We start from the raw sequence: 16,514 nt of genomic DNA on the forward strand, positions 1-16,514 counted from the left end.
GGCTGAAACCTACTTTGAACTGAGACAATTGTGGCACAAGAAAATTGTGGTAACAACTGACTAGACTACATATGAACAGTTTTTCAGTTTGGGACTGTGGCAATGAGAGTCTATTATCACAAAGTTAAAAAGTGTAAATGTACGAGAAATGTGATCACTTGTAATGATCCAGGAGCATTGAGATCTGACTAAAAAGCCGTCACTCACAACCCAAAACTTGCATAAAGATTCCACATTTTGAAAAACTTGACGTACTGAAATCTACACAATAGCGGACAAAATCGAGATCATAATGCGCTTCCAGCAGCAATTAGTAATAGTAATATGTCGGAAGAAGGCATCATACTGCTGGAGGAATTTGATCCACAGCAACCATGTTCTGGTGAGCGAAAATGAAAAGCTGCAGCAGCAGCAAGAGGGCAGCAACAAATCAAACTTTGAAGCTCTTCAGGAGATTGAGAAGCATCTTTAAAAGGGTGATAATGGAGCCAAAGTCTGTTGATGCCATACAGGCAGAAGCGAAGGGCGGTAGTAGTTCCACCAGCTTCTTGAGTAAGTAGAAGAACATAACTGATGAGCATGAATAATGTAATATATGTTCATAATTTGCTTTATTCAGTTCTTTTTGGTGGAAGATTTGCTTTCATGTCGTGCATGTGTTTGGCACAAATTTTATGCATCACTCGATTATTTACGCAGTAATCATTTGACATAATTATGTGTGGTTACATTTACTTGATAATCATTTTTATCATAAACAGGTCTACCAAAAAAGTTGTTTCCTTCCAGTTGTTTCATCAAGAATTATTCAGTATGAAAATTCTTTTTATTATTTTTTACTTGGACCCTTTTGACCTTCCCTGTTTTAATCACACTGATGGGCAAGGTTAATTGTACTCGTGTTGATTCCTCTACATTTTCTAGCCTTTAAACAACCAGGGTTTTTAAAAAGCATGAAAATAGAAATAGGGTTGAGTAGCACCTTATTATTATTGTTATTATCATCATCAGGGTTGTCAAAATAAGCTGGAAACCGGCACATTTCACTGGCTATTCTGAATACTGCGCTGGCTACTCTGACAGCTAGGTTTCTTCTAAGCATGGTATTGCGGAAATAAAACTGTTCAGTTAATAATTCGTTGGAAGCCAAATCGGAAGCGAGGCAATAAAACAGTTATTTTGCCTATAAAGTACAATAAAATGTGTGTGCCACAGATGTTGACGCGATTGGCCACACTTACAAAAGCATCAGTCAGTGCAATTAGAAATTGCGTTCCTCAATGCTCGAGGTTTCAATGAAATTATGGCGAGTGAAGGCAGTGGAGCAAAACGAAATAGGACTTTGCTTGATTTCAATTTCATTAAAAAGAAGAAGATGAGGGAAGATGAAGAGAATGTGCAAGATGGTGGGCAATAAGATAAGCATTGATAAAAACTCATCCTTTGCATGTTTTACATTGTGTGGGAAAACAATATCAGTCAGTGGACAGACCATGGATTCCATAAACCGATGCGGCAAAAAGAGAAGTCGTTCTGGTTCACTGGTTATCTTGTGACAGGACTCGAAATAATTTCCGGAGTGTCTCTGGACACGATGACTGGCCAAATTCATTTTAGCTTGGTCACATATTGTTTCAGTATTTTCATGACACTCTTATTCTTTCATTTGAATTATCCTTTTGTTTGTGTCACTTTAGAAACACTGTTGTTTATTATGACAGTGTGAAAATTTTGTAAACCCTGATTAAAACGTTTTTTGTGCTGACGTATCGCTTAAACAATCAAAAAGAAATACTAAGACTGATACTAATATTGAAACAAAGAAGGATAATTTTAGAATAAGTTGAGCTTTATTTGCAAAACAAGAACTTGCAGCCAAATGCGTGTTTATACAAACACGAAGATCACCAAATTTATCCGCCAGACACGATGGAGCCTCTGTTAATTTAAATTAGTAAGATGTTCATCTCATTTTTTGTGGGCTCTGACTTTTTATTTTCACCGGGTTTTACATTATTTAAAAGACATTTTAATAACTGTGAATTTTGTGAAAGAAGTCAAATTTGGCAAACTGCACTGTAGTTGAGATTGACAAATTGGGAGCATGGCTTTTAAGCAAGTCTAATTAATTTTGTTGCTCAGAGATGGAAGTTGGAAGCACTGATGTAACCACGCCCAGTATCCAGTTAAATCACAGCTCCGCATCCACTAGTCAGGAATTAGAATGTAGCTCTACTCATCAATCAAACAGTTCAGCTTCAGATGGCCCAGCTCTTCTCAGTGAGGGTAGCACAGCATTGTAATTGTCACTGAGTGCTCTACAACTAACAGAAGAGGAGACAAAGGCAATCGTTGAAAATTTATTTTCATCAACACAAATCGATAGAATGCATCACTTTCATAAATGCTGAAACACGGGCTGCAACAGAATCTCAAAAGAAGAGATGGATCATGTCAAGATGACCAAAAAGAAAGATTGTTTTCAGCACGAGTGGTTGGTTCAGGAGGGAGGCATGCTTTTGTCCCCAAACTGGTATCTGGTGGCTTGTTTATGTTGAGAAAAAAAGGGATGTATTGCCTACTCTGCCGTAAACATAAAAGCAAGTCTGCTCAGAACAGAAGTCAAACATTCTCAAGTGATCCATCCACAAGATTCAAGTGGAGTACAGTCAAGGAACATATGAGCTGTGCAAACCATCAGACAACAGTGATGAATGAACTGTTAAATCAAGTGTCTCACTTCCAAAAGCAAGTTGACCAAAAGGAGAGTTCTAAGCTTGTGGTGCTACAAGAAGCTTTCCATACAGTGTACTGAACTTACACTTGGGGCAAAGGCAAACAAGAGAATTGGCAAGCAGATAAAGAAGGCCTGCAAAACATGGTGGCTATCTTTTGACAATGCCATATAGCAGCAGTATGTTCAGACCTACCATCCATCCTCCAGACACTGCGTCAGTTGAAGGCAGACCCATCTTGCTATGGTCTCCTGAAGAAGCTTATGAAAGTAAAGAAAATAGGCATCATTTATATTCTTTGTGAACTTCTTCCTGTACTAAGTGACCTTAGCAGAGTGTTTCAATCACTGTTTGCAAGGAGAAACTTCCCGCACTTGTTGAGAGCAAATCTCCAATAAAGAAGCTGCAAGACAATTTAGCTGAAGGAGGAACCTTGGCTGTCAATGAAATCAAATTCTCAAGCAAAGACACCAAGTATCTCGAGAATCTCTTTAAGAACTATGTCAATGGGCTTGTTAGGAATGTCACAAAAAGACTCAAAGATGTGACTCCAGTTCTCACAGCAATGCAAGTATTTGACAAAACAGCCATACCAGATCAAGAGAGTGATGATTTCATGGATTATGGCAAAGAGCATATCGATGTTCTGGCTTCGCACTTCTTCCCAGGAGATGAAGTTAGTCAAGTATGACCTTCTCACATGGAAGCTGCCTCAAACTGTCAGAGATGGTAAACTTTCTTGCACGGAATGGGTCATGCAGCAGAGGTTTTCTTACCAGGGACACTTCCCTCTGATGATCTCTGTTGTAGAAGCCCTTCTTTTCATTCCAGTAACAAATGCTCGGCCCGAAAGGGGGGCATCGAAAGTGAAGTTAATCAAGAATCGCCTCAGAAGTCTTTTGAAGGGGGACATGCTAAATTCCCTGATGCATATCAGTTTAAATGGCCCATCCGTTACTTCAGAGAAAGGCCAGCAAGTAATCAAAGATAGTGTGGTTCCTGGTTGGCTGCTAAAAATTGCAAGGAACTTCCATCTGTTTCCACTGCCACTGGTTCTTCCACACAACCAAAGTCAGCAGAACCTAGTACCTACACACAGGGTACTCAAGCAGTGGTTGAAGAGCTCGCAGAGCAACTGCGTGTAGATGATGAGGTTACTCTTGCGGCTGAAAAACTTGGGCTTCCTTTAGACGAAGTGGATGATCATAAATCAGATGAATCTTATGTGATTTTGAAGATGATTACAGCAATCTAATCTGTAATGAAAGAAGTCCAACCTGAAGCATCATGGTTTCTTCAACTTTTTGTATGTTACAGTTATTTACATTTCAAACAATGAATTCAAAGAGTACACACTGACAGAAACCATGCAATAATGCAAAAAAAAAAAGTTGTGTTGAAGACAAAATACAGTGTAAGAAAATAGTAGTTTCCTTCTTGTGCACTGTAGTTTCTCAGGATTTTTAATCACTTGGCATGTTGATGTAAAGAAAATAAAGATAATGGCGGCATGGTGAATTAAAGCTGTCCATGCCAGTTATACATGACTTAAGGTATTACATAAAGGTGGATTCCAGAACTATAAGATCAACTTAACTTTTTTTTTTTCATTCAGTTTATTTGCCACACACAATTAAGTTACAATGATTAATAAATTACAATGGTTACAATGATTGCAAAGTTATAGTGATTAAAGTACAAGAGATAGAAAAGAGTGAGAAAACCATGTACAGAAAGAAGTAAGAAACGCTAATGCAGTAAGAAACACTAACGGCAACCCGGTCAAGTTTTTCCATTTTCCAGGGACAGTTACACAAAAGGAGAGAATGCAAAGGTGGATAAGGTCATGTCATCGAGGTGACTAGTTTGTATGCACGAAGGACAGCAACGTTTGTAGTCTAAATTTTGTTGGTGAAAATGGGCCAACAAAAGAGGATCCTGATCCCATATCTGCTGTAGCTAGTAAAGAAAGGGTAATTTAATTCAGTCATTCTTTAAATCGTTGTTTTGTCTTTGGGATAAATATGTATACCATGCCTAGATGTCGCAACTCAATTATAAACAAAAGGCATCTTGGGAACGAGAAGCAGACAAAGAGAGGTGCAGGAAAGTTTGCCTTGAACGATCAGTGGCAAAATCCCTTCCAACACTTGATCGTCAAAACTGGTAAATTGATAGAGGAATACGCAGTAGTGCAAGCCTCCTTTAAATCTGAGTGTAGAGCCAGTGATGAGTTCAGGAGAGCAAATCAAATTATTAATAGTCTTACAATCCAAACAGCAGCGATGCATTGAAATTGTTAACAGTCTTCAGGAAAAATGGATTGGGTATTAGCATATTATGAATTATCGATTCGTCGAAAGCAGTGGCGTCACCTTTTCGAAATTTGGATCCATTGGCAGAACCATTTTTCGACTGCGGAGGTGATTTCCATTAACAATCCCCCGTTCTTGTAGGTTAAAAAAAATCGGTATATTTATCAGCTAAGGAAATCCACACCCAGATACGTAATTTCATGTGGGAATTAACCCTTTTCCTTCTAAGCCCCGATCTAATCGGGGCAAATGACGTAATGCCAGTTCTGGCTGTTTTTCAACTCAGCGGTCTTCCCCCCCTAAATGTAAACGTGCGCATCGCGTTCTCGGCAAGAAAAGCTTTCATTTGATTCGAAGCACGTGGAAATAGGTAAAAAGCTGCAGTTTTTATGAATTTTTTTCGGCCGAAATATCGTTAAACTTTAAACATGGCGACACGAAACCAAAGGGAAAGGAGAGCGCCTGAAAGATATGGAGTTATTTCGCTTGGAATACCGTTCGACGGCGTAAACTCCGACCTAGAATTGTAAGAAGAAGAAATTGAGCAGGCTGGCGAGTTAGGATCGTCAACAAATCCCGTGTATTCTTCGAGCGAAGACGAACTTGAGGAACCTCGAAGAAAAAGAAGGAGAAGGGGAAGAGAAAGAACTGAAACTTCAAGTGTTCGTCAACATGTGAATTCATCAGAGAGCGATGGAAATGACACTGACTCTTCTTCAAATTTGTTTGCGGAAGACAGCAACGATGAAGACTTTGAGGGCTTTCCAAATCGTACATTTGAGTGGAGAGAACCTGTTGGAGAAATAAATGCCCCACCAGCATGTGTTCAAGCGACAGGCGCAAAAACAGAACTGCCAGAGGATGCATCAGCCGCGGAATTCTTTCAGCTTTTTTTTGACATGGAATTGCTTGAATACATTGTTCGTGAAACAAACAGATTTGCTGAGCAAAGCCAAGTTGAAGCAAAGAAAAGAAACCCGCTTTGGACTAACCCTTTGACTGTGGCTGAATTCAAAGCCTGGCTTGGTTTGCTCGTTGGCATGGGAATCAAACAGTTGCCCCAAGTTTCACATTACTGGTCAAAAGAGTGGGTTTTAGGAGTCCCATCATTTGCATCTGTTATGACAAGAGACAGATTTTTTGTAATTCTGAGGTATCTTCACTTCAGTGACAATTCTAAAATGCCAGCTCGAGGACAACCAGGATTTGACAAGCTGTACAAGGTGAGGCCTCTCTTACTTTCCTTGAAAACACGTTTCAAACAACAGTACAGTCCTCACTGCATTCAGGCAGTTGATGAAGCCATGATTGCTTACAAAGGTAGAACATCTCTAAAACAATACATGCCCCTCAAACCCATCAAAAGGGGGATAAAAGCTTGGGTCCGAGCTGACTCTGTGTCTGGATACATGTGTGACTTCAATATTTATGAGGGAAAGGACGACATACAAGGAAAGGGGCTTGGATATAAAGTTGTAACAAGCTTGTGTGAAGAACTGTATGACAAAAACTATTGGATTTTCTTTGACAATTTTTTTACAAGTATCCCTCTCATGGAAGATTTATTAGAAAGACAAACCTTTGCTTGTGGAACTGTGAGGGCACATTCCAAGGGATTACCTCAAGAAATAATACCAAAGAAAGAAGACAAGCTAGCACGAGGGCAGCACTTGTGTCGAGTGAAGGGACGTCTTGTGGCTCTTACTTGGCAGGACAAGAAACCTATACATTTTTTGAGTACAATCAACCCTGCCCCAAAACCCGATGATCAAGTGTTTGCGAAGCGTAGGAAAAAGGATGGTACTCTTGAAGATGTTCCCTGCCCAGAAGTTGTACAAATGTACAACAAATACATGGGAGCAGTTGATAGAAATGATCAAATGTGTTCTTATTTTACTGTTGGCATTCAAACAAAGAAATGGCCTCCAAGGATTTTTTTCTTTTTGCTGGAGAGAAGTATTGTAAATGCTTTTATTTGTGAATCGGAATCAACAAATCATGATCCCCGCACTCACCTGGAGTTTCATATTGATCTTATACACAAACTTGTAGAAAATTATCATGGAAGAAAGGATCAAGGAAGGCCTAGAATTAATCCCCTTGAGTCCAGATTTACTGAGAGGCACTTCCCACAACATGTACCCTATAATGAAAAAGGACGGCCGAAGGAGCGAGAGTGTGCAGTGTGCAAAGCTGCTGGGCGGGTCAAGCGATGCTCATTTATGTGCCTGGATTGTAATGTGGGACTTTGTGTGGCCCCATGCTTCAGGAATTATCACACAAAATAAAACTGGAACATTTTGATTGAGTTTATCTGCAAATGACAATTTCTAGTTCACTTAGTAACAGTCCTCGAGTCAGTGAAAATTTGCATATCTTATAAGCCTACTTTCTGGGACAAAATGAGACACAGGAATCAGTTCTTGCTAATTTTATTGGTTCCAAAGCTTGTTAATATGCTGTAGATTGTAAAATTGTAAAATATGTTAGTAGCCTATTGAATAATCCTGAAATTGTAAGACAACCAGTTAGTTTTTCATAATTCTAGTGATATATTAATAGGTTCTGAATTTTTTAATGATTAACTAATGCATTAAATATTAATTCCCTCATGGTCAAAAGGTAGCAAATTTTTCAAGCTTTAAGAAAATGTATAGGTCTTAGAGGTTTTCTTGAAAGCTTGCAAGAAACAAAGAGCTTTTCTATAGCAATGTCAAAACGTAAACAAAACCTTCAGAAAAACTCAGAAAGAAAAGGGTTAAGGCTTTCTCATGTTCTACAGCGATTCGTGAGCACTAATTTTCAGACAGAAGTGATTTTATTTAACAATCTACGCACACCACAACCCGAGAATACCTGATCAGATACATCACTGAACGCAGAACTAGTTCGATTATTCCATGCCGCAATTCTTCCTGTAACATTCTTCGCATCTGTTTCAACAGCAGCGAAATGACAACTTACTTGATAAACGATGACAAAATGATATAAGAAGGACACCAACTTTGAGCAAAGAACAGTTCTTTAAAGTGGGAAGTTATTTAATTAAAATTTCCAAAGCTGAAGTTTAGAGACATGTGCTGCGAGCTCAACATCGACATTTACATCAAAAGTCACGTGGCACTACATGTGAAATCTAAAGCCCAAAAAGTGAATTTAGTTAATGTACGTGTTCCACACACTGTGATTAAACTCAAGATATAGTACTTTTTGCATGGAGGCAGAGGAAGAAAAGAAGTTACATAGGGTGTATGTGTATTTGTTAACTGTGTTGGTCTTTGCATGAACCCTTTTAAAGTAATTTTTGATGTTAGAGTAGACAGAGTTCAAAGAGCGTAGCTATTTATTGGAAGGTATTGCTGACCAAAATTAATGGGAAATGCATTGTGTAGTAGCTTTTTGGATGACATTGGTTCCCAAATAAACTTAATTTTCATTTTCTTGTGAGTAAAAGAGTAATATTTTGGACAATCATATTTTCAATTTTCTTTCCTGTTAGCACTTTATTTCAACTTGACATGTGCCTCCTATGTTTCATGTTCCCAGGATGTTTTGACTTCAGCAATTCTTGTAGCCTTAGAATAAAACCCAATGTCTCTTGAAAATGTTCTTTCAGCTGGATAATGGACCCTAGCAGTCCATAAGACTGCACTTATTTTATTGAGCAGAACCTATTCAGACAGTGGGATTTTCTTCAGATGAGACTACCAGGGACATCTGAGGTCTCTTTCTTGAAATCACTGGGAGATTTTTCACAATCCCATGGAAGGGTTGGTCTATCATTGCTGTAGTAATATTATAATGGATATCATTAAAAGGTGGAAGATTTCAGTGGAAATTAAAACTCAACCATGAGAGGCGGACTGCCAGCACTGAATATTACATAGTACTTTTTCATAACTGTGCCCAAAAGCAACTTAAGAAAAGTTTGATCATTAAGTTTTTTTCTAGATAGATGTTAAAGTGGATATGGAGCTCCGTATAAAGGCTTGGAAAAAAGAGCAGGATAAAATGTCCGAGAATTTCCAAAAATTGTGCAAGTGTCGTAAGAAGACTTTGTCAAAGAAAGATAAGGATCTTGCTTTCTATGTTGCAAACAGACAGACAGATTTATTGAAAAGGGTATTAGAATTATTAAAGTGCATGTCAGTGACTAAATAACCTTGAACATTTACATTTACAAAGTTAACCAATCACAATTCTGATGTAAGCCAATCCAATGTCAACTCTGGAAAAACAAAGTTTTCACTTAAATCTCAAATCTAACATGTGTTCTTTGTTTGTTTTGCAATATTTTATTCACAATTTTGCAAATCACTTAAGGGTGAAGCTAATTATGATTTTGTGTTTATACTAGACAATTTGTATCCTTGCAGATGGAAGAATAAGCCAGTAGATAAAAAGTAATCCCAAGTACAAAATGATTAAGGTCCTTTATAAATGAAGAAAATATTTTGTTTCTTTGTGTACATTTCATCTACTGGCTCAAACTAGGGCCAGAACAAATGGATATGCAATAGTTGATATCAGATGAGTAAAGTTAATTTTTTTCATTAAGGTTTCCTGAGTGGAAAGAAATTGCTCTGGTGGTAAGAGACAAAGTGTTCGGAAAGGATGAGCAAGAGGAAATTGACTTGTTTGATGTACAGTTTGCCTATTCTTAACATTATTCCTGTAGCTCTAGTTCTGTATGCACATAATATCATAAAAGTTGTCAAAACTTAAAAATGTGTCACATACTGTAACTTGTAATTACCTGAGTAACAAGGTTGTCAAGTCTTGTTGAACTAACCAAATAAAGATGTTGTTATATGTGCACGGTTGATGTATAGAATGATGCACATTCTTATTAATACTCGATTTTGTTTTTCTAGTGCAAAGAGTGGGGATTCATGCTGAAAGAATTGTTTGGTAGCAGTCTTGCTATGGGTGATTATGGTCACCTGTTAGTAGACCATGCCACTATGCTATTTAGAACATTCCTTTCATTCATCCATCATCCAAACATCCACAAACAGTTGTGTTGTGCGGTGGCGATGTCAACAAACTGGATATCAAACGCTTCGAAGAAATGTCTGGTTGGAATGCTCTGGTTAATTTCCCCACCAGAGGGAATTCTTGTTTGGACAACTGTTTCACGAACCGCACGGATCTCTTTTCAAAGTGCTATCCCTTTCACATGCTCTCCAAGACGGATCACATGGGAGTTATTTTACCACCCGGTATAAAGCTTCCACCTATCCGCCGTAAAGTATACGTGCGTGACCAAAGGGCTCATAGAAAGCGTGATCTGTATATCGCGTTGGCGAAGGAAAACTGGGATGATATGATACAGGAAACTGATGTCGATGAAGTGGTTGGTAGGCTCGAAAATACCATCCTAGGGCACCTGGATAGCTGCATGCCTCTGAAAACAGTGCGCATGTCTTCAAGAGATCCGGGCTGGATGACTCCGCTCGTTCGATCGATGATACGAGCCAAATCACGCATATCACTCAGTAATCTAGACCGTCTTAAAGTTATGAATAAAAGGATCTCTGAAGTCATTTTCAGAAACAGAAGGGACTTTATCGCCTCTATTGGAACTCGGGATTGGTGGAAAAAAGTGGATAAAACATCTCAGCGCCGCAAGCCGGTGATTTCTCTATCTCTTGGCCACTACGAACTCAACGCGTTAAATGACTACTTTGGTGACCTATGTACTGACCACGCCTACAGAAAGCCAACACCTCTGGAGATTAGTGAAGATCAGGAAGTCCCAGAAATCTCAGAGCGACAAGTCCTGAATTCTCTTATGCGTATAAAGAAAACAGCAACCGGACCAGATGGCATCCCGTATACTATATGGAAAGACCACGCCGAGCTATTCGTTCCAGTGATCACCTGGATTTGGAATCTGTCTCTTAGAACACACGCCTGGCCTGTCTCTTGGAAAAAGTCAGACCTGTACCCCTTGCCGAAGGTTGATATACCTAAGGGAATATCAGACTTCCGCGGAATAAATGTGACACCTGTCATCGCAAGGTGCTTTGAGAAAGCTGTCTTAGGAACACACGCAAGGGAGACCTTCGATGAACATTCTGGGATCTCACAGTTTGCATACATAGAGGGAGGGAGCTGTACCAATGCTCTACTGACTATCCAACATACTGTCAATCAATATCTTGATATCCCAGAGTGCAAAGCGGTACGCCTATTCGCTATGGATTTCAGCAAGGCTTTTGATAGTGTGAAACACGATCTCCTCTCACACAAATTGAAGCAACTCCCCCTAAATCCTTTATAGTTAACTGGTATCTAAGCTTTTTGGAAGACAGGCAGCAGAGAGTCATTAGAAATGGGTTTATTGGAAAATGGAAAAGTGTCAACAAAGGTACCACCCAAGGAAGTGTCAGCGGGCCGCACTTGTTCAATGTCTTTCTCAGTGATTTAGAGATACACTTGGACAATAAGAGCGTGCTGGTAAAATATGCAGATGATACAACCATTATCTCGCCTGTGATAGGTGATAATGACAATTCTATCGCACTGATTAATCAGTTTTCCCAGTGGTCTAGAAGTAATGGTATGTGTAGCAATCCATCTAAGTGCAAGGAAATCATTTTCCGCAAGAAAGGTTGTACAATAGAGTTTCCGATGGTGTCTGGAATACCACAGACAAAAGAGCTTACTATTTTAGGGGTAACATTTCAGGAAGACAGTAGGTTCATAACACATATTCGGGAAAAACTAATTAAAGCAAACAAGTGCCTGTTCATTTTAAGATCTTTAAGGAAAGAAGGGTACAATCAGGCCGAAATAGACCATCTGTTTCTAAATCTGGTTCTACCAAATATATTATACGGGCTGTCCGTATTTGGCGCTGTAAATTCCGAATTAACAACAATCCAATGTTTCTTAGATCGATGTTATAAGCGCAAGTATACATCCGATCACATTAATGTTTATGAATTGTTAGTTCAACAGGACACGCGTATCTTCAAGAATGTTTTTAATAATACAATACACCCTTTAAGAGCTATAATGCCAAAAAAGAAATTAACCAAGTACAATCTGAGGAAAGAGACAAGTCACCATCCTAAAATAAACACTGATAGGTTCAAAAACACGTTTGTTAATCGCTTAATTTTTAAACATAATCTAGTCTTATAATTTTTATCTTGATTTTCTCTGTAATTTATATATATGCCTTCTTTTAATGTTGTAACATAGGATATGTGATTATTTATCTTATGACTTAATAAAGATTCAATAATAATAATAATAATTCATTGACTTCACACAACAGGGCTTTGAGGCCACACACATGGATTGGCACCAGACCTGGGCACTGACCACAAGCCATGACCAGGGTTGTGAAACCACTTCCAGTAAGATAGCAAATCTTCCTTTTTTATTCTAAATTAAAATATCATTATTTTTATATTGCACCAATTCTTGTAACCCTAAGCATACATCACTGATTAAATAGATGGCAATCAAAATTTCAACCCTTTATGAAAGGTCTGGGGACAAAATGTTAGCATAAAATTACATATCTTAGAGTGAAAATTTACTTGAGGGCTTCCATATTTCTCAAAATAAAAACATATGTAATGAGCTAGTTTGACAGACGTTCAGTGTATCTTCCGTCAATCATTCATCCACCCAGGAAGCCGGATGTGCTTTTGGTGAGAAACTTGTGTGGGACATTAACCCTTTCACCACCGGTGGCCTCTTTAGAGGCCACTGACAAAAAGGTACTGCAACACTCGTGGCCCCTTTAGCGGCCAAATAAATTTACATACATTACCGCTCTGTAACCAGGCTTTTTTTAGCAATTGGGGGGCCCAGATATTGCCATTTTCCTAGGGAGGGTTTGAGTAATGCAATCGTGTTTTTATCACCACGCGGTTTCATACAAAGTTTTCGAGATATTTTGTTTTGAAAGTTCAACGAGATAAAAATTCGAACTTCGCCATTTTTAAATGTCTTCGGGTGACGAGAGCGACAATTCTGGATCAGATTTATCATCTTCAAGCGAATATTCTTTCCAAGATGACGATGTCCTTGAAGAGCTGTTCGATAGCGATGAAGAGGAAGAGGATTTCGCTGGTTTTAATTTCGATTTGCCCGAAAACATGAAGTGGGAGAACCAGCGCTTCGATGTAGACATGCAACCGTTCACGTTAACACCTGGTCCGACAATAAACTTACCTGATACTGGTAAGGCTTTTGACTTTTTCTCGTTGTTTTTCACCGAGGAAATCATCGGTAAAATTGTGGAATTTACAAACAAGAATGCTCAGAAGAAAGAAGTACCAAATTGGCAACCTGTCACATCTGAAGAGTTAAAGGCATTTATTGCAATGTTGATCATTTCGAATGACATTATTGTTGTCCCACGCGACGAACGCTACTTCCTGTCATCTGCAGAAGCAAGGCTATTTCACATTCCAGGAGTGAAAAACATTTTGCGATCTCGAAAACGTTTCTTCCAGTTAAAATCGTACATATTCTTCTGCGACCCAGACCACGAACAAACAGAAGAAGAAAAGCAAGACCCCTTATATAAAGTGAGAGGTATTTATCATGATATTGTTCAGAAATTCAAGGAAATTTTTAACTGCTCCCGTGAAATCTCCATTGATGAAGCTATGGTTCCTTTCAAAGGGAGGTTAGCCATAAAGGTGAGAATGCCAGATAAGCCAATCAAATTTGGAGTGAAATTCTTTCAACTCTGTGATTCCAAGACTGGCTATTGCAAGAATTTCTCTATCTATGCTGGGAAGGACGACAGAGAGGCTGGTAACATCGGAAAGACCGGTAAGATTGTCATGGATTTGGTTGCAGATTTGCACAATACAAACCATCACCTTTATGTTGACAATTTTTACACCAGCCCAATTCTTTTCCTTTTGTTGAGGACAAGGGGAATTCTTGCTGCTGGGACAGCAAGACCTCGCAAGGGCTACCCGCATGAACAATTGAAAAGAGCTGTTCTCAGGAAACGAGGAGAAGTGGCATGGCTTACTGCAAAGGAACAAGGAATGACAGCTTTGAGGTGGAAAGACAAAAAAGATGTCTATTTTCTAACTACAATACATTCCCCACCAGTGGTACCAGATTGGGTCGAAGATGACAACTCTGGGGCTGAATCAGAAGAAGTCAGAAATGAAAGTGACGTGGTGTGTAGAAGGGTCAAGCAACGAGGACGCTGGGTTACCAAGAAGATTTACAGGCCAGGAATTGTCAAGTCCTACAATAACTTTATGGGAGGAGTCGATCTCTCAGACCAAATGACAGCAGTCAATAAGTCAAAGAAACAGAAGAGGTGGTACCTTCGCATTTTCCTGAAGATGGTCCTTCTAAGCATTTACAATGCTTACATTCTTGAGGGGTTCAAGCGCCCACAAACTCCAAGAGGAAGAAGGAAAAGGGATCTATTGTCTTTCAAGGAAGACCTTTGTGTGCAGTTGGTTGGCAACTTCCCACAGCAACACAAATCAACTGCCTCTAACAAAAGAAAGAGGAGTGCAGACACACTAGTGCCTGAACATCTCAGTAATGTTGGAATCCATTTTCCCTTCAAAGGGGAGGGCAAGAATCATCGTTGTGTGGTCTGTGAAAGAAAGCACTTCTCTTCAAAGAAAGCAAATCCTGACAACCCTTCTCCAAGACACAAGACAACTTTCAAGTGCAGCCAGTGCAATGTTTACCTGTGCATTGGAGAAGGAGGATCAAATTGCTTCTATGACTACCATACTAAAGAAAACTTTGCTAGCTAGGGACAATAAATGAGAGGCACTACATCAGTAACTCAATAGAAGAACAGGTTTTATTTCAGAATTCATTTGTTACAGAGACAAAAACTATTTCTAAGTGCTAGTAAAAACTCACAAATCAATGGGTAAATTTAAAGTTTTTTTACTCAAAAGATGTTGCGCAATGACAACATGACTTTTTTGCAAATGAAGTCGGGTGAGTTTTAGTGTAAAAATATGACTTTTGTTGTAAGATAAATTGCTTTTTTCATCTAAGGTTGTCCTATGAAAAGCATTTTTTCATTTTAGAATATTGTTGGACAAATTTTGGTGGGTTTGTACACATTTCAAGAAGGACCATATGTTTTTTTTTTCAAAATCGTAGGTTATCTCAACTTTGAGAGGTTCATGTTCAGTCAGTTTTCATCCTTTAAAAATGTAAATAGAATTACCTGAAAGAGAATTTTATAACAAAAAAATCATATGGGGTTCTTTTTTGCAAAAATGCTTCCTTCTCCATGAAAATTGCAATTAAAGTAATGTACGTAATCTCGGCAAACAGTACCAAAAACATCTGGTGTTCAGGGCTGTTTTCTGCAAAAAACGACTGGTGGTGAAAGGGTTAACTTGCTCTCAAGCGTCCTTCCATGTCAAAGTTACTAGAGTGCCGAAAGTGTTGCTCAACTGATCCATAACTTTTCTGTCATCAGAAAGTCAAGGAAGGCTTGGAAGAAGCTACTGGGTTATGGCCTGGAGGTTTGCCTTTTGGATTCTTTCATCATAACGAGGAAAGCCAGTCCTCAATCAACCAAAGAGTTCATTGATTATTGGACCAAGGTGGCTTCTCAACTCATTGCTCAAAGGTCATTTCAAGGAAAGTCTGAACGACCCCCACCTCTCCCACTCACTGAAAGAGATTAGAAGAGGCTCTGTGACCAAAAGCATTCCTTGGAGGTTACAGATGCAAGCAGACACTATGCATTCTGAGCCAAAAAAGCTTCAGTTGAAAACCTCGTGATGAACTTCCAATACAACTCATTTGCTAACAGCAAAATTAATTTCATCAAATTTACTTAGTCACATATTACATCGTACATAGGACAGGTGACCAACAATGTCCAATTTTTAGGACTGGAAACAAAAATTGTTGAGAGGACCTTGATACTGGGATCCTTGCAGAGAGCAAGTGCAAAACATTGGGGGTCTGGGGATGACTTCGAGGTAAACGGACTTGCCTGAGCTCTCTCCTACAAATTGGTTTTAAATGCGCTTTTAAAACGTGATAACGCGTTTCTTTTTGTGCTTTTCACTTTGAAGAGGCGAATGAGTATTAAAACTAGGTCTGAATCAAAAAAAGAGAGCGAAATGACAGCAACCGAAGGCAAATTCGACGCTGTTCTGACCAAGATGGACACCATGATGGACGACTTGTTAAAGGCGAAAGCCGATCAAGAAGTAAAGTTGAACTCCATTCTTCAGAAACTAGAGAATCTCAAAGTAAGCCAGAAGAAGACCGCCGATGATGTTAAAAATTTGAAGCAGAGCTACGGTTATTTAGAAGAACAAGTCACTGAAGTCAAAAGCGACATTGCAGAGAAAGCGTCCCGCATGGAGTTGGCCAAACTTGCGAAAAAAATAGATGACCTCGAAAACCGTTCCAAAAGGAATAATATCGTCATATGGGGTTTGCGAGAAGACGCAGAGAAGGAACAAGACTCTCT

General features: G+C 39.0%; 3 protein-coding genes across 3 annotated transcripts in view; all 3 read left to right on the forward strand.

Annotated features, from left to right (window-relative positions):
- LOC136279580 (piggyBac transposable element-derived protein 3-like) overlaps window positions 1-7,806 on the forward strand; it is a 14,660-nt gene extending 6,854 nt beyond the window's left edge. The window contains exons 3-5 of the mRNA XM_066163522.1: window positions 3,094-3,420; window positions 3,760-3,960; window positions 5,599-7,806. Coding sequence (XP_066019619.1) covers window positions 3,094-3,420; window positions 3,760-3,960; window positions 5,599-7,338 — 2,268 coding nt within the window. The 3' untranslated portion in view covers window positions 7,339-7,806. The remainder of the gene's footprint in view (window positions 1-3,093; window positions 3,421-3,759; window positions 3,961-5,598) is intronic.
- Window positions 7,807-10,121: 2,315 nt separating this feature from the next.
- Window positions 10,122-11,336, forward strand: LOC136279581 (uncharacterized). The gene has a single exon (XM_066163523.1). The coding sequence runs from the start codon at window positions 10,122-10,124 to the stop codon at window positions 11,334-11,336; it is 1,215 nt and encodes a 404-aa protein (XP_066019620.1).
- Window positions 11,337-13,017: 1,681 nt separating this feature from the next.
- Window positions 13,018-14,817, forward strand: LOC131781941 (piggyBac transposable element-derived protein 4-like). Its single transcript, XM_059098652.2, has one exon. The coding sequence runs from the start codon at window positions 13,018-13,020 to the stop codon at window positions 14,815-14,817; it is 1,800 nt and encodes a 599-aa protein (XP_058954635.2).
- Window positions 14,818-16,514: the final 1,697 nt, after the last annotated feature.

Source organism: Pocillopora verrucosa, chromosome 3 (assembly GCF_036669915.1).
Source record: "Pocillopora verrucosa isolate sample1 chromosome 3, ASM3666991v2, whole genome shotgun sequence".
In the NCBI taxonomy this organism is placed as follows: Eukaryota; Metazoa; Cnidaria; class Anthozoa; order Scleractinia; family Pocilloporidae; genus Pocillopora; species Pocillopora verrucosa.